The following is a 21,494-nucleotide window of genomic DNA, read 5'->3' as shown; positions in this document are numbered from 1 at the left end:
CTTTGAGCCGAGACCTTGTAAGCAAATCATTCTAGTTACATTCCTGTACTTGGCATTCTCATTTACTGACCTTCACTTATTTGTGGTCTCCACCACTGCAGAGCACTCTGAAATGTTATGTATCAGAAAAAGAGAACATTTCCTCCAGAGAGAAAACCATCACTTCATAATTGGAAGGCCTGGATGAAGGTTGGGGGCTGTCTGTGGACTGATTGAATGAACTTTTTTTGACTGGCTAATCTGTATTTGTAAATAGCTGAATATTTATTATAGAATTCAGAAAAAAATAAATCCAATATTTATGATGCTATATATAAAACCAAGCAAATATGTGGTTTTATTTTGACTAGTCAAACATTAATAATAACTATGTTTAAATATTTCACAGCACACCCATCATGTACTACTGCTCTCTTAAACATTTTCTTATACAACATCAAAAATGTGTCCAAATAATACCAAAAAATGAATTTTATGTGTTTTTCTCTAAATGTAAAGTTATGGAGATCAGAAATGGAATATCAACAGTAGTTTGTAGGATGAGAAACCTGAATGTGGTCTCTATATACTCTTCCACATTATTGAATGTCGACTTTTCACTTGGGTTAGAATACCTATTTGCACCCATTCTAGTAGAGTGGATAGAATGTTGTCCTATGGCCACGGAGATTTGGGTTCAAATTCCTTCATGCCATGAAACTGATGTGATTAACATTACAACTGTAATGAGAGAGAGAATGACTCCAGTTTAGTTTACACCGGTGTTGTGAGAGTAAAGTGGAGTTGGGGAAAAAATTTAGGCTGCCCTCAACTCCTTGGATGAAGGGTGAGATAAACATGCACAAATTCTTCATAGACACTGAAATATAAAATTAAAATTACAGAATTAAAACCTCACAAGTGTCAAGATTGTACTTCATCAGTTCTTCTTAGTACTGAACCCTCATTATTTGTCAAAATCCTATCCACAAAAGAGGACCACGGTGAGCAGGAAATGAGATACTGCTATCCATCTTGAAATTGCCTATTCCAATTCCCAAGGGGAAGGGAAAGGAGATTGTAAGCACCTTTGAGTCTCCTATGGGAGAGAAAGGGGGGATATAAATCCAAACTCCTCCTCCTCCTCTTCTTCTTCTCCTTCAGTCACAGCAATGAAAAATGGTGAGAAACAAAAAACCTGTCCTATTTACTGATACTGATATACTAGTCTACTCATCCTAAATCCTAGCAAGCAGGCAATCTTTATATATGCAACAGGAATGATGGTTTAACCTCTCCAGTCCTTTTGTCAAGTTACTGTTTGTCCCTCTAATGAACAGCACATTTCTAAAACAAGAAAAGGCAAGCTTCCATTATGCCTCCACGGACAAGTTTGCAATATTCCCTAGTTTTGTGTTATGAAATTCCTCCAAGCCCAGAACAGGAGGAGTAGGATCCACCCCAAATCCTAATGCTAATGAGTAGTACATCATACAAGCCTGCCAGAGAACTCTGTGCAACTCAAATGTTTACACACAAATTTAATATAGGGTTGTATTTGTTGTTACATTTTAGTTCATGGAAATCTCTCCCCTATTGTTGCTAGCAAACATGTCAAGGAAACCATGGATGGGACCAGTTGCTTTTAAACATCTCCTGCACTAACCTTTAGTTATTTTTCTATTTCTCTCTTACCCCTCTGTAATCTTCTATCTTCAACAAATATAGGGGAATACGCATACTTGCTTGGCAAAGAACTGTGAACTTAAAGAGCCTCTCACCCTCTTCCCAAGGTCATTTATTGGAAGACTTTACAACCTGCCTCACCACTACAACCTCCTTCCTTTATTATATTGTCATGGCTCATTTCCTGTTGCATTACATTTTAGTTCTGCAATCCAAGGCCTACTGCATTGCTTATTGGAAATGATTGCTTTCTGACCAAGTTGTTCTTCATATTAATCTGCCTTGACTCTCAGTGGGAAAGGCAAGCTATAATGATTAAAATTAGTTACTGTTACCACTTACGATTATTTTGATAGAGCAGTGTCCCCCTCAGAAAATAGACCCAATTCATGTATTTTGTTTGCACAGTAACAATTCGTGATCTATCATGTCATTTATGCCAGTTACCTTCAAAAGTCATTTTTAAATCCCAATTCACCTTTTTTACATAGAAAAGCAGGCTTTAATGCAAAGTGTTTGGTAATGCATCATTGGTCCAGTTTTAGGAGTTTAAACTTTGAAACTTTCATATTATAGCAGGACATTACTTTTAAAGGGATACTTAAAGGAACTTAAAACTGAAATTTAGAAATTGATTTGTATATATTGTTTCAATTTCAAAGTACATTTTAAAATGTAAATATCACCAACGATTATCTTTGGGATTCCAAAAGCTACTGAATAAAAGTGTTTGCTTTCTAAGTGCTGCCTTTATTTCTTTATTAAATGAATAGCACTATTTCAAAAGCACTGGAATGTTGCACAATAGTTAAATGTAAGCCAAATTGCTCTACCACAAAGAACTTCTACTAAAGAAGCAGAGCCAAGGTAAACTAAACACCAAATAGGGTGTGCACATTGAGGCAGGAACACAGGCAGATGCTAGTAAGTACACTGAACTCCAGTCATCCTCCATCAGGTTTGAATTCAGTGAAAGTCACTCTACCACCATCCTATCACAAGGATCTGTAAGGTGTAATCAACTAGAATAGCAGCATCAGCAACACTGAACTATAGGAGTAAGTTTCTTGCCTTCTCCACATCTGGCAATCCAAACCAAACTTACATAATTAAATTATAGGGAGAGTCAACACAGCTGGCCATAACAGTAAAACAATCTGGAGAACACCTGTCTTACACAGGGGCTGTATTTTTCTTGCCAGTGCTGTGCATTCAAGTTCATGGTATGTAAGCATTAGGTGTTAGCATCTTGCCAAGAGTCAATCCTCAGTTCAGTATGGTACCCTAGGGAGGCTGTGGAACTTCCTCCTTCTATGGGAATCTCTCAAGACAAGTCTTTACAGACCACTGCAAGCCAGCATGCTGTAGTGGTTAAGAACACTGGAATCTAATCTGGAGAACCAGGTTAGATTCCCCATTCCACATGAGAAGTGGACTCCAATCTGGTGAACCAGGTTTGTTTCCACACTCCTACATATGTAGCCCGCTGGGTGACCTTGGGCTAGTCACTGTTCTCTGAAAATTCTCTCAGCCCCACCTACTCATGAGGTGTTTGTTGTGGGGAGAGGAAGGAAAAGGAGTTTGCAAGTCACTTTGAGGCTCATTACAGTTGAGAAAAGTGGGGTATAAATCCAACTCAAGTGGGGTATAAATCCAGCTCCTCCACCAACTCCGGTGTATGCTCTCTAATCTCAGTTTAGATTACAATTTATAAAACTATAACCAACTTTCCATACCAAAGTGTAAGGGAAGGCACCAAATTAAAAGGCAATGAACCTCACACATAAAGTGCTAATTCACTAAAGTATTACAATTCAAACCAATGACTTAACATTGGTAATTAAATGTCGTCTTTCTTCAGAAGAGCTGCATAGTAAAAGTTTGCTGATGCTGAACAAGATCTGTGAAATCCCTTCAAATATGTGTTTTAATGCAAAGAAATACCTTTCAGCCAAAATGGCAGGATAGAAAAGTTGGGTGGGGGGAGAAGTGAAACGGGTTATGTGGTGATGCTTATTTATTTATTACATTTATAGTCTGCCCCTCCCTTTTCAAGATCATGGTGGTTCACATAACATAAAATCAATAACAATATCTAAAACAATCCAATTCTATAGATTACAACTAAATAAAGATCAAGGTGGTGGTACAATTTATAGTGTACAAGTTTACCGAAAAATTCCCTACACAGAACAACCTTGGTCTAGGTGGGACTCAATCCATTTGCCTTGGCAGCACCACCCACAATAAGTTTGAAAATTCCCAAATAAAAATTTATTCTAAGGTGGAGCACAGAGAAGAGGAAGCCCTAAGGTAGTAGAAACGTAGCTGCCACAATTGTATGCCTGGTGGAACAGTTCTGCCTTGCAGGCCCTGCGGAATAGAAGTCCTGCAGGGCCCTGGTCTCATTCGCAGAGTGTTCCACCAGATCGGCGCCAGGGCCAAAAAAGCCCTGGCCCTACTTTAAAGCAGGCCAAATTTCCTTTGTTGTGACTAATTCCGGGTAACTAACCAGTTTTTACCAAGATTACAAACCAACTCCCTCTGACTCATTTCAACTCTGCATGTAGTGATCAGATCACACACTTTCAGGCAAAAGTTAATAGAACATTACAAACAGAACATTTCTCTTTCCTTATGGATTAGAGACCCCCTAATCTCGACTAGACAGAAGTGCTACTGTTGAGCAGAAGGTCTGCCCAGGGACTTAAGACATCACCTGTTGTGGATGGCACTGAACTTTCTTTTAAGCAACAGGTCTGAAGTCTGGGAACATTCCTGGACTCAGGCCTAGAGCTGGAAGAACAAGTGACAGCTGCGGTCATGAGTGATCTCTACTTGCTTTGCCACCTATTGCTTTTCCTGGCCAGAAAAAAACCACCGGCTGCGGTATATGCGCTTGTTACATCTAGATTAGACTACTGCAATGTACTCAGTGTGGGGCTACCTTTGAAAAGCCTTCAGAAACTTAAATTGGTTCAGCACGCTGTTGCCAGGATGTCGACTGGAGTGGGTTTAAAGGACTATTTCACCCTAATCTGGGGCTATCTAAACTGGTTCCCAGTTTGTTTCCAAGCACAACGGAAGGTGCTGCTGCTGACCTTTAAAGCTCTCCTCTATGGCTTGAGATTAGTATATCTGCCAGACTCCCTTACAAACCTACCAGACTGCTACAATCATCTTCTGAGATCATATTTCAGGCATCTCTGCATTCAGAAATTAGGAAAGTGGCAACATGGAGAAGGGCCTTCTTGCTCGTGGCACCAAAACTCTGAAACTCTCCCCCAGAGACTCACCTGTCCCCTTTTGTTGCCACCTTCTGTCACTGGGTAAAAACTTCTGTTTCAACTGGCATTCCCTCAGGGATCCCTCCTTCTTGCCCCATATTTTAATTGTTTTTATATGTGTATTTTAGAAAAGTTGGATTTACATCTCCTTTTTCTCTCCTGTAAGGAGACTCAAAGGGGATGACAATCTCCGTTCCCTTCTCCCCCTCCCCCCCAACAAACACCTTGTGAGGTAGGTGGGGCTGAGAGAGCTCAGAAGAGCTGCGACTAGCCCAAGGTCACTCAGCTGGTGTGTGTTAGAGTGCACGGGTTAATCTGAATACCCCAGATAAGCCTCCACAGCTCAAGCAGCAGAGCTGGGAATCAAACCCGATTCCTCCAGATTAGAGTACACCTGCTTTTAACCACTCCACCACTGCTGCTCTTAGTTGGGTTTTAATGGTATAAGACTTGTTTTTACTGTGTATGCTTTTAATGTGTTAGCCATTTTGATGGTCTAGTCCTGATGAAGACAGAAAAGTGGGGTGTAAGTTGTACAAACAAATTTTTGTTATGAAAAAACCAGTTGTGCCATTATCTGAAATTGATGAGCCTTCAATAGTTAAAAACACCAACTCAGTTCAATTGTGATATATTTTCTAAGCATTCCTTTACATTAGGACAGAAATCTAGCTAAGTATCCTAAGAGCCCCATCCAAAGGTGGGGCCTGAAACCACCGGTGGAAACAGAATAGGCCTCCGCCAGCAGAAATACCCTCCCCAGGATACTCACATGAGCAGGAAAACAATCCCGCTGCAGTACGAACGCAGTCACTGTCCCCTGGCGCTGGAGCATGGCATTCAACAATGTGACTCAGTAGGACTGTTGCCAGCATTGCGAGGGCAGATCGTGGGTGTAGCCAGTGAGGAGGTGACATTAGTCAACTTCCTTCCGGCCACTTGCTGTGTTACGCCAGAATTGGGAGTCCCACCTTATGGGACCTCAGCCGACGGCATAAGGTGGGTGCGGGGAAATGGGTCTTCTTGGTGGCAGTGCCCCCAAGAAGCCCCTTTGGGAGTGATGGGGTGCTATGGTCATGGCGTTGTGGCCTTTCTGCCCAGCCTGTGAATGTGGCTGCCCATCTAATAAACATCGAAAATATTTCCATAAACTAAAATACTGCTCAGAAAACCACTTTGCTGACCCTCTCCCCTCATTTATTCTGATTTGAAATGTTAGAAGAAATACAGTGATTACTGAGGGCTGCTTGATGGACAGGGGCTTTGAAACACAACACCTACTTCAAAGGCTTGGCAGAAAGGGCAGTTTAGCTTATTGATCACTTTGCTGCCTTATTCCTCGTAGCAAAAGACTGTAAGGCCAGTTTTGATCACAGCCATGGACATTCATTTGTTTTATTTACTTCATTTCTACCCCATGGGGACCCCAAGCAGCTCTCTCCATTTTATGCTCTTAATAACCCTATCAGGTAGGTTACTCTGTGAGTGTGTGAATGGCCCAAGGACACCCAGCAAGCTTCCATGGCAGAGGAGGGAGCTGATACAGGGTCTCCCAAATTGTAGACTAGCAATCTAACTATAATTCTGAATTGGCTCTCCATTCATCAGTGGCACTTAAGAGGTCACTATTTTTAAAGAACTTCTGCTTTCCACTACATATACCACATGACAATAGCACATTATGCAATACACTTATCTCTGATTTTGATCTCTGTTCTGAGAAAACAAGAATGCTTGCAAGACACATGCACTTAAAAATATTTCACATATTAACGCAATTAATTAGCTCAGAGAAAAGATTCAGACCTTTCCCCCCATCTGCTACTATGTTAATTAAGCTAGCAAACAATTAGCTTCATCAAAGAAATAGAACAGAGTATACTACAAGTTCCCAATGAGGATTAGATTTTTCTTTCAAAGACACATTTGATGCACGAAAACGACAAGATGCCTTGTCTCATTTTGAAAAGAACGCAACAGATTTACAGTACCAAGGCCAGCTTATTTTTAATTTCGACATGATTTGATTTTTAGGCCCTTTGGATCATGGCAAAAACCCCTCAGTTGGCAAACAGTAAAGAACTAAAGTGATCCCATACAAAGAGTAAGAAATTGAGTCACATTTAAAGCTGGATCTTAAGAACAATCAGCTAATTTTTTGGAAATCTTTGAGAAGGCAAAGAGCGTGTGGATAAAGGTGATCCTGTAGATATTATTAGCTTGAACTCTCCGGTGGTTTTGGTCAAGCAGCCTCATCAAAGATTCCCGGCAAAGTTTAACAGCTTTGTGGATTAAAAATGGGTTAAAAGGCAGTAAGAAGAGAATTGGAATAAATGCGACAGTTCTCACAACAGAAGAGAAAAGGGCAATGGATCAATACCAGGACTAGTGCCATTCAGTTTGTTCATAAATGGTTTGGATTTGGGGAGGAACAGTATAGTAACCAAGTTCGTAGATGATACAAATGTTGGTAAGTGTAAAATGACACCTGTTGGAACAAAGCATCCTAAATTTAAATATAAGCATAAGCATAAGCATAAGCATAAGCATTTTTATTGTCATTGTGCACGCACAACGAAATTTACAGCAGCATTCCTCGATGCACACAATTTCAGACTCATACATCATCATCCTCCACCCATCCCTACACAGCCCCAAATACATCAATATGAAGCAGTGGAGTTTAGCATAGCTAAATATATATATAGCTAAATATATGCTCATGGGAGCTGACTGAGCCAAGAGAGTTTTAAAGATCTTGGGACCGAAGTGGAGAATCTATCAAAAACATTCACTCAGTGTGTAGTAGTAGCACCAAAGGTAACCTGCATACTAGGAATTCTCAAGAAAGACTGAAAATAAAACTACTAATATTGTAATGTGCTCTTATAGAACTATAGTGCAGCCTCATTTGGAATACTGTGTTCAATTCTTGTCACCATATCAATGAAAGGTACTGGATAGCTAGAAAAATTACAGAGGAGGGCAGCCAAGATGATTAAGGGGTTGGGGCATCTTACCTATAAGGAAAGACTGGGGGGTCTACAACTTCTCAGTCAGCAGTTAAGACAGCTAAGGGGGAATCTGAGAGGATTTTAAAATGATTCAAATGACAGAAGAAGTAGATAGAGAGAGCTTTTTCTACCTCTCCTTTACTCAATGAGTAATTAATGTAGTAATCAACATTGAATTAACTGCAAGTGGATATATTGATGAACATGAATATAAATGGTTTGAAAAGGACTCAGACAGATTCATGGGGGAGAAGTCTCCTAATGACTACTAACCATGGTGACTGAAGGGAACGTTCACAAACAATGGCAGCAGACCTCTTGATACCCGTGCTAGGAGGCAGAATCAGGGGAAGGTCCTCAATGTATTGTTTGCCCCCCCCCCCCCACAACTGGTCTGTCAGCTGTGTGAAACATGAGTGTTGAAGTAGATGGACTTCTGATACTGTAGAACTTTTTCTAAGTTCTTAACAGACCCAGGACTGGCCACCAGCAGGTAAGACAGTACATATGGATTTCTTTTATCCATTCATTTATTTAGCGGATACTCCCCACCTGCTGGGTGACTTTGGGCCAGTCACAGTTCTTCAGAACTCTCTCAGCCCCACATACCTCACAAGGTGTTTGTTGTGAGGAGAGGAAGGAAAAGGAGTTTGCAAGCTGCTTTGAGACTCCTTACAGTTGAAAAAAGCAGGGTATAAATCCAAACTCTGCTTCTTAATATGCATTTGACCATGACAGACCTAGGCAACTGGAGCTCAGTTAACAGTGTTAGATATCAACGTTTATATCTTCGTATCAAGTAAAGAGGAATGACTGGAAAACCTAAAATAATGCCTCATTAGTGAGCAAGACTAAACAGATGTCAAATCAACATCAGGATGCATGAATCTCTGCCTCACCTCCCTTGTGCCTGCTTCATCCCACCTGCTGTGTGATGAAACCTGACACTGCCAGAAGCACACCCAGCACAACAGCAGTTGCCATTATTTGTTCAAAGGAACATTTGAGAATCTTTTCTGAAAAGAACGGCTGAAAGCAGATATGGGGATTCCAGAACATGCACACGTTTCTTTCAAAACGATCCCTGGCAAAACACTGAGTTTTTACAGGAACCACCTTAGAAAAAACATTCCTTCTATCCCTTCACACAGAAGGAAATACCTTCCCTGAGATAGTGCATGAACATGTTACAGCAGGCACAGTCGAACACAAAATTCTTTGTTTAACACTATTGCAAAACTTCTTGAAGTGCTCATTATAAGAGCACTTCAAAAATTTGGGAATATTGAAGGAAAACATATTACATATTTAAAATCATAAGCAGATTGTGGGATAAGACAAAAGGGGCAATCTTGTATTCCTAAAAATGTATTCAAAGGCTATCTACTGAAACATACACAAATTTAACACTATGTAGCACTGAGTCACACTCATGGTGGACTTACTTGTATACATATCATGATAGCCATTATCAAGAGGTTCTTAAATGCCCACAAGCACACAAAAAGTGGATATACTGACAACAAGTTGCAATAGCCAGTGTGAAAGGTGTTGAAAGGCAGATTTCCCTAAATCTGAAGTACTAGAAGTCAGGAAAAGGAGATGACCCTGGCGAGCATGGCCTGCTTGGGAAGTTGCTTAAAATGCCTGTCTACGGGACTCAAGAAAAGAAAATGTGCTTGCCGGGCAATTTAATCTGTGCCAGTGTACAAAGAGTAGGTTGTCATACTACATCTTTCTTATGCACAAGCTGTTCTGGCACAAATTCTTGAGTGGAGAAAGATCCTGTGCAAAGAAGGGACACACAGATACGACCAGCTGGCATTCCAGTAATTGTAGCAACTGCGAGTTACCCAGCCATGATTAGAGAAACTAGTGGTGGCTATATCCATAAATTTACAAAATACACTTCTGCATTGGAAGTAGTGTACTGTCAGAGGCAGGTCTGGTCTCCTCACGCATAGAAAACTACAGTAAGAAGTAACCTTGCAATTTAACGTTAAAACTATTTTGATGTTTTATACAAAGAATAGATACTGAGAGCATCTTTTTTTCAGTTTCTCAGAACACTGGTAATACGCAAACCCCTCTTAAGTTCCAGCCTGCCTTCTGATTTTCATGGTATGAAATCTAGCCAGTGACTCATTCTACTGCCTTGAGTCAAGATAATTGATACTTCCAGGTATGTGGTCAAGCATCCAACAACTTTCTCACAGTAAAATGGCATGGAGACCTTCTTCTAACCAACAATGTTTCACCCAAACCTAAGGCAAAACATAATTTTATTATATAAGGGATTGGCAGTGAGAACTGCAATCAGTATTAGAATCCCTGTCATCTATCCAAGAGGCTTGTAAGAACACCTTACTACGACAACAGGTCATGTTAAAAAATAAGCAGCAAGGCCCTTCTCTGGGTCTGAACATACACAAACACAAAAAGCAAGATTTGCAATTCATTTCACAATCACATCCTTCAGGTTATTTGTGTCTATAACCAAACTCAGAACTACATCCTTGTTCAGCAACAAAGGCTTTCCAATGCACTGTCTTGTTTTGGTAACTCAGGTCCTCTGTTGCTGGTAAAAGGTAAAGTTTCCCCTTCAGTTGTGTCCGATCCTGGGGTACCACTGCGAGCAGTGATTTCATAGGCAAGCCTCTTTTGTGGGGTAGTTTGCCATTGCTTTCCCCGGCTATTTTTTACCCCTAGCTATGAGCGAGGTACTCATTTACCGACAAAGAAATGGATGGATGGCTGAGTTGACCATGAGCCAGCTGCCAGGATATCTGACCCACAGGGGGCTCGAACTCCTGACCGTGTGAGTGGCAGTGCAAGCACTTAACCACTACGCCACGTGGCTCCTCTGTTACTGGTACCATCACCTAAAGCCACAGAACATCTTAAAAACAAACGTCCCACAAAACAGTTTAACTTATATCTCCTTCCCCAATAGTATATTTCTTAACTAAGGACTACAATGACCAACCCTTAACATCTATTATAAACCAGTCACTAAATTAAGGCACCTTTCCTTGGCCATCCAAAGAGAGTTATTTGACCCCTTCTTAAAAAACCCATAGCTACAGAAAAATGATGTTGCCAGCTATCACCGCATCTCTAACCTGCCTTTTCTTGGCAAAGTGACCAAGGGGGAAGCAGCAGACCAACTCCAGGCCTTCTTGGATAACTCATCTTCTCTAGACCCTTTTCACTCTGGTTTCAAGCTAGCCTAGGGGACAGAGACAGCTATTCGTGCTTCAGTTGATGACGTCCACCTGAGTGCAGAAAAAGGCCAAGCCTCTCCATTGCTCTTACTGGATTAATTTGTAGTCTTTGATGCAGTAGATAATGGTACTGTGTTGTGGTGCCTGGAGGCAGAAGTAGGTATCAGGGGATGTGTGTTGAACTGAATTATTCAAGAGGGCTTTCCTGCATAGGTTATAAGGCTGCACAGTATAAAAGGTTTGACAAACTTGCTTGGATAAATCATTGGGCCTTGTGGTTCATACGGCCATCGACGACATATTGTGAGTAGGATACTATTCTGTAATTTCTGTACTGCTTAATGTGTCATGTTAATATTTATGCTATGCTTCTGTTTCTTTCCACTGGTTCCAGACTTCTAATCTCCTAATGCAGTGATGGCAAACCTTTTAGAGACCAAGTGCCAGGGGCGGAGCAAGGGGAAACTGCACCCGGGGCACATGTCAACCCCGCGCCCCTACCATGCGTGTCCACCCCCCTGCCCTGGAATGCCCCCAGACTGCCCTGAAACACCGCCGCCACGCCCCGGAACATCTTTGCCGTGCCTACGCAGGGGTGCATGCCCATTGAATCATGCACTTCTTGCTCCCGTGGCGCTATGTCACAGTCGAGTGCCCAAACTGGGGCAATGGCACGCATGCCCACAAAGAGGGCTCTGAGTGCCACCTCTGGCATGTGTGCCATAGGTTCACCTCCACTGTCCTGATGAATTCGTTATTGAATCTTCCATTTTGTTGGCCGTATTGACTCACTATGCATAATCCACCTTGAGGAAGGCAGATGATCATGTAGATAAATAAATAAATGTGAGCAGGAGTCATGACCTATGAACTTGCCTTACTCAACTAGGATTTTGGAAAAGCTGGAGTCAATACAGTCCCACATTACATACCTCAAGCTTCACTATAGATGCTTTCAGCCCATGCTGAAATGAAAGAATAATACTGGGAGTAGTGTTTGCATTGTCCTCTCATGTCTCTAAATGAAGCCACACCACTACATCTAACTGGCATGGTGCATATATTTAAAAAGGTGCACCAGTGCGGTGTGCGTACAGCACAGTTATTCTTCCTCTGCATTCCACCTTCAAATAGATATCTAATAAAATAAATCCATCCTCCTTTATTTTATTAGATGCCTGCTATTTCAAAAGGCAGCCTGTTTCATTTCCTTCTGTGCCTTCTCAAAACCCCGCAGAATAAACACTCCCCCAGCTGCACAGAGCTTCATTTTTGAAATTCTAATCTCAGTCTGCCACACTCATCCAATGAGTAATCCTCCTACTCATATTCTCACTCCCCCTCTAGCATTTCCTCAATCGTTTCCACCCCAGAAACATTTTTCCCTGCATCTACTCACCTCGCAATCCGTCTCACCCACCTTAAGAACCATGCTGGCTAGGTGACAAGTTCTCACAGTCTCCACAACTATCCTCCTGCCATTTAACCACTAGATTCTACGTAGTGACTAGAAGTTTAGTCCCTATTGCCCATGTCCTGAGACATCTCTCAGGACAGCTCTCCTAGCCAGCCTGGCAAATGTATCTCTCCATCACTAAGCCACTCTGAAGATACCCCCGGAAGCATGTAGTCACCCCACTACAAAGCCTGACCCTGAACCCCTCCCAGCCCAAAAGACGCCTTTGGCACCCCTACCCCAAGGTCAGGCTATGCAAACCCCGCACTCCTCCTTACGTCACGGCGAGGTGAAGAAAGGCCGGATCAGACCAGCACCCTGCCTTCCCCCTCCACCCCTATACGGCCTCCGCAGGTACACTGCTCCTACACCCAGACGTTCCTCGCTTCATCGGTGCTCCTAGATCCGACCAATGGATTGGTGATTTTTGTTGGGGAGGGGGGAGAAAGAAGGACAACCCAGTGACCGCCCCCACATCCCGCAGCAGCCAAACCCGCCAGTGAACGACGCCCTTGTGTGAAACGGCTCCCCCCTATTTTTGGGTCAGGAGTCCACCGACGATCCCTGATTCCGCACCCCAAGTTTTGGTATGACTGATGGGCCGGGTGGGGGTGTGTTTGCGGGAAACGCCAACCTCCGCCTCTCAGGCACACCCACGGCCCGCCCCCGCCACACGGAACAGGCACCGGCCCATCGGCGCCTCCACCCTGCCGCTTCCTCCGACCCCCGCGCGGCTCCGGCGCTCCGTGCTCAGCCAGTCACTCACCCTTTGTAATACGCCTTGACGCGCACCTGATGGGCGCCGTCCCCGCCGGGCCCGACGCCGCCGATGCTGCCCAGGCCCGGGTGCGACATGCTGCTCCCGCCGCCGCTTTCACGCTGAGTCGGCATCGCCTCCTCCTCCTCGCCGCTTCGCCTCGCTTGCTCCGCCGGCTCCGCCTGCTGGCGCGGCCGGCCCCACCCCGAGCCGCGGAAGAGGCGGAAAGAGACGGACGGCTGCTGCTTTCCCGTCAGGGCGAGCTACTGCGCAGGCTCGCCGCCTCGCGCCCAAAGTGGGTGGGGCTACGGGGGCCGTTAACGGACGGGGTCCAACCGTCGCTCGGCCAGCGTGCAACCTGGCCCCGCCCACGAGCCAGTCTATGTGTGTGTGTGCGCAGCGTGCGTGAGAAAACAAAAAAGAAAGGAAGGGCCTCCCCCCCCTTCACACGACGTATCCAACTCCTGGGACGGACGGAGGCGAAGGAATGTGGAACAAACCACTTCTTACACCATAGGGAGATTTTACATTCCAAATTTTTTAGTGGGACAGGACATCAAGTCATATATAGCGTCCCTGTTAAAACAGGCCGAAATTTTCCTGATAAGGAGGAAAACTGCCAACTGGCTTAACTGTTATTTCAGCACACACCTTTTCCCCTGTTACACGGATAACTGTTGAATCGCTGGTACCGCGGCGCACATGAAAGGGCGCGGCGAAACGGAAGAAAGGGTCTATTGGTTTTAAAATCTAGAGTCGGTTCAATTGCAAGGTGCCTGACACCATAGCTTTCCGTGCAGAGTTTGCATGTGAAAATAGAAGCGTGCGCCGAGAACACTCTTATATACGCTAAAAAGTGTAGTGAGTGGCGACTACAAGTCCCAGAAAACTTTGCCGCAAAGATTTATGGGAAATGTAGTTTTCAAACCCAGTAAGTTGGTTGTACAAGCTGGTAATGGCTGGAAAACACTACAGTGTTTTTTCATAGTTTTTTGATCGTGGTGGTTTTAAGGTCCCCCTTCCCTTTCAGTCACAATTGACTTATGGCGACTCCATAGAGGTTAGAGGTGGTTTGCCATTGCCTACCCCTATGTTACTGTGATATTCCTTGGAGATCTCATATCCAAATACTAAAGAACTGAGAGTATGTGATTGACCAAGCAAACTTCTCTAGCGTGAATGGAAATTCAGACTCTCCCAGACCAACACCTTAACTACTACACCAGATATTAATTAGATATTCATTACAGGCTGTAAAACCTAACCATGTGATTGAAGTCAATGAATACTAACAGTTTTACACTGTCTTGTGGCATAGAATAAAACAGAAGTCCAATGGCACATTGAAGAGAAGCAACATTTATTCTGAGAGCTTTTGTCATGAGCTTTTGTCAATCAGAGCTCACCTCACGAATGCTGATGCTGTATTAAATGTAGATAGTCTTCAAGGTGCCACTGATGTTCTGTTTTGTTACAGGAGACTAACACTCTCTGGAATTATTGTGCAATAGAAACAGCACTTGTTTAGGAGACAGCTAGATCAAGTATTTGTTCTTTTATTTAATATTTTATGTTATTTATAGTCCATCTTTCTCAAAGAGACTCAAGATGCATTACACAGAGTCAAGACAGTCAACAAAATGGAACTATAAATAAATAATGCCCTAGAATTGTAGAAGCCTGGAACCACCCAGAAACCTAAAAAACAGACACGTAGCCTAGCATAAATAATAACATGGCACACAGAGCCATGAAAAAATTACATACCAGTAATAGGATTCTATTAACACTAAGGTATACACAGCAGTACAGACCACAGTTCCTAATCATTCATCCAAGTCAGTTTGTAAACTATTTTGTAGTGCAACCTATTACCTGTGCAAAAAGGTCTCTTCAGGTTTGTGGAGCTTTTAGAAAGCTAGGAAAGTCAGAGCTTTCCTAGCCTTCTTGGGCAGGCCAGTCCATAAGGGTGGGAGCCATAGGAGAGAAAGCATGTGTATGCGCAGGAGTTGATTTTGGCCATTTGCAGGTTGGCCCTGCTCAAATCAGTGATGCTGTCACAAAACCTGCAGTTCCGGCCAAAAAAAAGTGCAGTTCCAAAAGTTCAAGTCATTCACATTTTGTTAGCAGATGTAAATGATCAATAACAACATTAAAAGTGACTACTCCATAGTTGCCAGCCTGTCAAGAATTACCACTTTTATTAGGAACTCGTGAATGCCTTATACTGAATCACACCACTAGTCCACAAAGGTTCACCAGCGTGGTGTGGTGGTTAAAAGCATGGACTTGAATCTGGAGAACTGGGTTCGATTCTCTACTCCTCCACAAGAAGCCTGCCAGGTGACCTTGGGATAGTCACAGTTCTCTCAGAGCTCTCTTAACCCCACCTACCTAATAAGGTGCCTGTTGTGGGGAAGGAAAGTTTGTAAGCCGCTTTGAGACTCCATAAAGGTAGCAAGAAACCAGATCTTCTCTTCTATTCAGACCAACAGGGGTCCTTCAAAACCTTTTGCCGAGGATTTTCATATCTCTTTGTAAAATGATATTTTCCACTGGAGATGCCTGGTATTGGATCGGCGAGTTTACACATGCCAAAGAGATGCTCTACCACTAAGCCACAGCCGCTCCATAATGGACGTAAATGAATGTAGACAGGAGTAACTCCACAAGCTTCCCTAGAAACCCAGACCGCGGTTCTTCGTCCCCCTGCCAAGGACACTCCCTGCTCATTTTCCCCAGAGTGTTTTCTAATGTTTCACCGCTACAGGAAATCATGGGGGGGGCTTTCCTGGTATGGATAAAAGCATATATGTGTGCGTGTATGCATACACACACACATAAAAGGTATGTGTACACACACATATACACACATACACACATATCTATAATCCAGCAGGAACATTTATTGGGACAAGCATCAACAGAAACATACAGTACGAAAACCAGCAATTAACGCATCTAGGTACGTACTCTCCGTTATGGAAGACGCCAGTGGCAATGCAAGAGACTCCCCTCCCCGCCCGAGATAGAATCACGTGAACAGCCCAGGTCCGTCGGCCCCGTCCTCCTGTCCGAGGGGCGCATGCGTGCTACCTCCCTGTGAGGGAGGCGAGAACATGGCGGAAGCGGCGTGAGGGCTTCGTGCGCCCAGCGGGTGCGTCTCCTCTGTGGTGGCGGTTGGGTGAGTGGCGCTAAGGCGCGGGAGGCCTTGAGGGCTCTGCGCGCGCGGAGGCCGTTTTCCTCAGGCAGCTGAAGGCGGCAGGCCTGTCGGAGGAGGGGGGGAAGCCCCTCGTTGGGCTCCCCCAGGTGATGGATGAGGCGCTGGGCCCGAGCAGAAGTTAGGCGGCAGTGGCGTCGACGTTAGCACGGAGAAAAACAGAGATGGGCAGTCTCTGTGCGGAAGCTGCACCTGTTGAATTTCTGCCCGCCTTTCGTTTATTTAAACAGCTGCCTTGTTCTGGTGCCAAGGGAGGAAGCTGTTCCCTCCCGCTTTTTTGAGCCCTGCTTAAGGCGTGGAGCTGTCCCTGGCATTATGCCCTTAAGGGATATCTTGCTCCTGATGGGTTGTGCATCTCTTCTACTTTTCCTTCCAAACGATTAAATTCATACAAGCGTGACAGGCACAAATCCGACAGGAAAGGCTCCTTCCCATATCAACAGGTGTCCACTCACTATCTCTGTTTTATCTGACCATACGGGGGAGAGGGTGGAACTTGGGTCCTGGATGTCTTACAGAAAGGTGGAAATATAAATAAACGAAACTGCCACTGTATAAGTTTTGCCTCTTGTGTTTATTTATTTGCATCACTCCCTACCCTATTTTTCTCATCATGTGCTCCTTTTTTTTTTAAAAAAAAGGAGGATACATAGTTGAAAAAAGTATACCTTTAAAATTACTTGATGCACTCAAAGCTTTTAAACAAAGTCCTCACAACCAATGGATCCATCGGCAGCCAAAATCCCATCCCATCTGTAAAGTAAAGTTTGCAGCCTCTTCAGAAAGCCAAGAGAAGCCTCTGAGCAGGGCCTGATCAGCTGTGCAGAGATGGTGCAAGTATTAGATGTGTTGGACTTAGACTGCATCAAGTTATTGAGTGAAGAAAATGTGTTTTCTGTTTGGAGCTGTAAAGTGCTGTCAGTTTGAATTGGGTTGAATTGGGTTACAGGTGGGTCAGGCATTTGCTGCATACTGGCAGAATTTGTCCTAGCTGCTTTGGATTTACTAAGAGCGTTGGACAGATTGCGTGTGTAAAGTGCCGTCAACTTGCAGCCAATTTATGGTGATCCAGTAGGGTTTTCAAGGCAAGAGACTTTCAGAGGTTAGTTTTCCATTGCCTGCCTGTACATCATGACCCTGCTACTCCTTGGTGGGCTCCCATCCTAGCACCAGTCAGGGCCAATCTTGTTTAGCTTCTGAGATCAGCCTTGCCTGGGCCACCCAGGTGAGGACTTTGGACAGGTTGGGGAGACTCCTATCTCTGCTCGCAGTCTTGCTGAATGACATTAGGTCAGTTGTTGTCTGTCTTTCAGTCTAAGCTGTCTTGTGAGATTCTTGTGAGGGGTGAAATGGGGCATGTACATCCCCTCAGCTGTTGTCCTATGTTAAGAAGGTAAGCACCAGAATTGGGCCTATAAACTTACAAATAGTAAGTGCAACCACCGCACAGTGGCTGCCAGTGTTCACTGTGACTGTCAGCTGCAGCTCCCTTCATGGGTGTTGAATTAATTATGAAAGGATTGGGGGGATGTGGTAAAATGTATGTGTTCTGAGAGGTCTTGCGCAGGTAATAAAAGGCCCCTGCTGTACTGTCTTGAACTTGGACAGAAGTGGACATTGGAAAACACAGGTAGTCTTGTCAGAAAGCTGAAGTTGGTTGTACCTCCCTGATAGTAAACCCAAATGTGCAGTGTCCAAGCACCCCGTAATTTTTCTTAAAATGGTTTCACAGTCTTAATTTTTCATGCCTTTTCTATCTGACGAACACTGAAGAATGAAAGCAGGCTGATTGCCTCTCTGTACATCTGTCTGGTCTTTCATCTTTTTTGTGAAGAGAGACGCACATAAATATTTCTTTCATGCCCTCTAAAAATACCGTTCCTAATAGTGATTGAAAGTATGAACATTTTCCTATGTGTATAACTAGGTTTCTTTTTTCTTTTTTTAAAAAATAAAGCAAGGCAGCCAATGGAAAATGTCTTTTAGTAGGAAAAGTTAGTTCAAAAATCTCAGGAAATCTGGCTGTTACAATTAGTGTACTGTTTTTCTTAAGTGAAGGATCCTAACATGACTGAAAATCTCTGTGTTTTAGAACCCCTGCAAGATAATTAAAGCCACATCCCCTATATCTTTTTAATAATCTCATTAATGATTTGAGTGACTTGCCGTCTTTAAAAAGTGCAGTAAGATCAAGTATATACGTCACTGTAATTTATAAGCAATGGTATGCCATATTGGAAAAATCTTACTGCCAAGTATCTGATCAACCAGACTCCTGGAGATAGGTGATGGCCATTTAGCATTTTTAATTTTTTTCCTGTAAGGTAAACACCTGCACCGTGATACTAATGTCTTCTTAGAGGTTTAAAACCTTTCTTACTAGAATTCCTACTTTACTGCATTGCTTAAACAGTGGTTAAACAACATCAACCCTTTTAACCGCTGTTAATTATATGACAGGGAACTGACTGTTTATGATGGGGAACTGAAATAGCCCCTTTTGCTCTGTTAATTATATTGTGTGCCCTCCTTGATAACAAAGTAATGTCATTCTTTGCTTGTTATGACCAATTGCCTTCTTGCTACTGTAAAATGATTTACTTAAGCATGCCTTCCCCAGACATGAAGATGGATATCGTTTCCTTCTTGGCCCATTCTCTTTCCTGTTGTACAAATATAGAACGGCATGTTAAGGAACGAGATGTGCATTCTAAGTTACCGAGACATCTCCTAGGGCAAAATCCAGTACTCAGTGAATCACACTAGGGAGGGGCCGTAACTCCGTGGCATGCATTTGGCATGCAGCGGGTCCCAGGTTCAGTTCCGAGCACATCCAGTTAAAATCACCTGGGCAATAGGTGATGGGAAAGACCTCTGCCTGAGACTCTGAAGAGTTGCTTCCAAGTCTGAGCTGAGCAGGCTGAGTAGATGGTCTGATGCAGTAGAAGGCTGCTTCGAATGTCCACTTGCTTGGGTGTTTGTTTTCAGATTTAGAACACTGTGATATGCATTTCTTGTGTTCGTTTCTTGCCAGGTGGGAGGATTATTCCATAGCTATGGAGAATGAACCAAGCACAACAGCATCTTCCCCATGCACAACCACCATCACTACTACGTCATCCCCGTCTCGTGCACAGCCGCCTCAGATATCGGTCTACAGTGGCGCAGATCGACATGCTGTGCAGGTATTTGACAGCTGATAGACAAAGGGCTGCAAAGGCGTTGACATGCAGAGGGTGCTTGCAGGCAAATAACTAGAGATACTATTTTTACAGGAAGGAAGTATTTCACGGAGGGAGGCAAGCAGATGTCACTCCACTGTACTGGTAGCGCTAGCGTGTCTGTGAAATGTGTGATCTCAGCACTGTCTTTAGATCTATGCAGATAAAGTAAGGAAAGGAACTTGCATGATCCTTCAACTCTGTCATGATCCTTGAGCTCTGTCAAGTGAGACCCAAGCCCTGTGGGATTTATTACAATTTTGTGGGTCCTATAAGACAGAGGTGTTCCACCAGGTGTGTGGTTGAGGGCTGCAACATTTTCCAACTTGCTGGCCTCCCTTTCCCCTTAAGCTTTCTATTTTCCCTTTTCCCTTTCTCTTTCCGTTCTCCTTCCCCCTTTTTGGTATGGCTTTGGTTTCATAGAATATGATCCATGCCCCTCAGGTTGTTTTGAAGGACACTGAAATATTGAGTTGGTTTTAATGTTTCATTACATGGACTGATGCAAGCTGCCAATTGGCCATGGTGGCAGGGGTTGATGGGAATTGTAGTCCATGAACATCTGGAGAGCCGCAGGTTACAGACCCCTGATAAATAAACCATTTGATTTGTCCACAGCCGTTTCGTATTTCTTTTTTGCTGCCTCTGTAGCTTGCTCCCCATCTGTTTTCAAAGGTTATATTCACATGGAACCTAAAGCTTTGAAGGGGAACTTAATAAAAAAAATGGTAACTTTTGCACAGCAGTGCTTTGTGCAGATTGCACGCTTTATTATGACATAATACTGCGAAGAGCAATTAGGGCTGTGCATTATGTTTGTATTTTGTAAAATATGATGTCACATTTTGTTGCTATAAAACCACTGAAGTTGGAAGATCAGGCTCATTCTACAGACCAGAATAAATGGACTAAGAATTGGGCAGAGTTTTCCAGATCCCATGAACCTCTGCTCTAGGGGATTTACAGTGGTTACTGTCCCCCCCCCCCCCCCCCCCCCGCCCCAGGGTCTGCAACCTGTGGCTCTCTAGATGTTCATGGACTACAAATCCCATCAGCCCCTGCCAGCATGGCCAATGTAAGCATGCAGGGTGCTTACATTCAGCATGGCACCCAAGCAAATCAATAGAAATTAAATTTCTAGCAGAATCTTGTGCATGTTTGCTAGGGGTCCAGAGAAGGCAGCCTTCCCCCTCAGGCTGTTCTGTATTCCAGCAAATTGAGCTGAAGGAGATCAGGAGAAGGAATTAGAGTCAGGGAGGAGAAAGAGATTCAGAGGAAGAAAAGAAGTAAGGCCTGGATGAGAGGTAGCCTTTAGGGCAGAGGAGGAGATCTGCTCTAGAGGGCAATACAGACATCCTGAATGAAAGAAAAATGGGGGGAATTTCAATAAGGAAATTGGCAGGGTTATAGTAGACATTGAGTTGTATTTGGGCAATAATTTTGGAGGGGGGAGTACAATGAGGCAAGAGGGAGATTATTTGGCTATTTATACCTTGTTTTCCCTGAACTAGAGAACATGGGACATCTACCCTCTGATGGCATTTTCAGAAAGTTGCATTCCAAATGCAGGGTGATCATCATAATTACCAAGGTGCTTGCACTCCTGTATAAAATCTTCTTCTGTCAGCGCTCTGACAAAGTCTGATCTTG

At 43.6% G+C, this 21,494-nt stretch overlaps 2 protein-coding genes across 6 annotated transcripts in view; one reads left to right on the top strand and one right to left on the bottom strand.

The window, feature by feature from the left end:
• PRKCI (protein kinase C iota) overlaps positions 1-13,944 on the bottom strand; it is a 43,663-nt gene extending 29,719 nt beyond the window's left edge. Inside the window, exon 1 of the mRNA XM_048505998.1 lies at positions 13,413-13,944. Coding sequence (XP_048361955.1) covers positions 13,413-13,537 — 125 coding nt within the window. The 5' untranslated portion in view covers positions 13,538-13,944. The remainder of the gene's footprint in view (positions 1-13,412) is intronic.
• A 2,559-nt stretch (positions 13,945-16,503) lies between these two features.
• Positions 16,504-21,494, top strand: part of PHC3 (polyhomeotic homolog 3) — a 76,111-nt gene continuing 71,120 nt past the window's right edge. For 4 of the 5 annotated variants that reach the window (XM_048506131.1, XM_048506130.1, XM_048506128.1 and 1 more), the window contains exons 1-2: positions 16,504-16,576; positions 19,658-19,808. In XM_048506131.1, coding sequence (XP_048362088.1) covers positions 19,680-19,808 — 129 coding nt within the window. In that variant the 5' untranslated portion in view covers positions 16,504-16,576; positions 19,658-19,679. Of the gene's footprint in view, positions 16,588-19,657; positions 19,809-21,494 lie in introns of all 5 variants that reach the window. The other variant, XM_048506129.1, reaches the window with a different exon arrangement.

This window comes from Sphaerodactylus townsendi, linkage group LG08, assembly GCF_021028975.2.
Source record: "Sphaerodactylus townsendi isolate TG3544 linkage group LG08, MPM_Stown_v2.3, whole genome shotgun sequence".
Classification (NCBI taxonomy): Eukaryota; Metazoa; Chordata; class Lepidosauria; order Squamata; family Sphaerodactylidae; genus Sphaerodactylus; species Sphaerodactylus townsendi.
The sequence above is the reverse complement of the archived record's forward strand: the minus strand, read 5'-3'. Positions and strand labels throughout refer to the sequence as shown.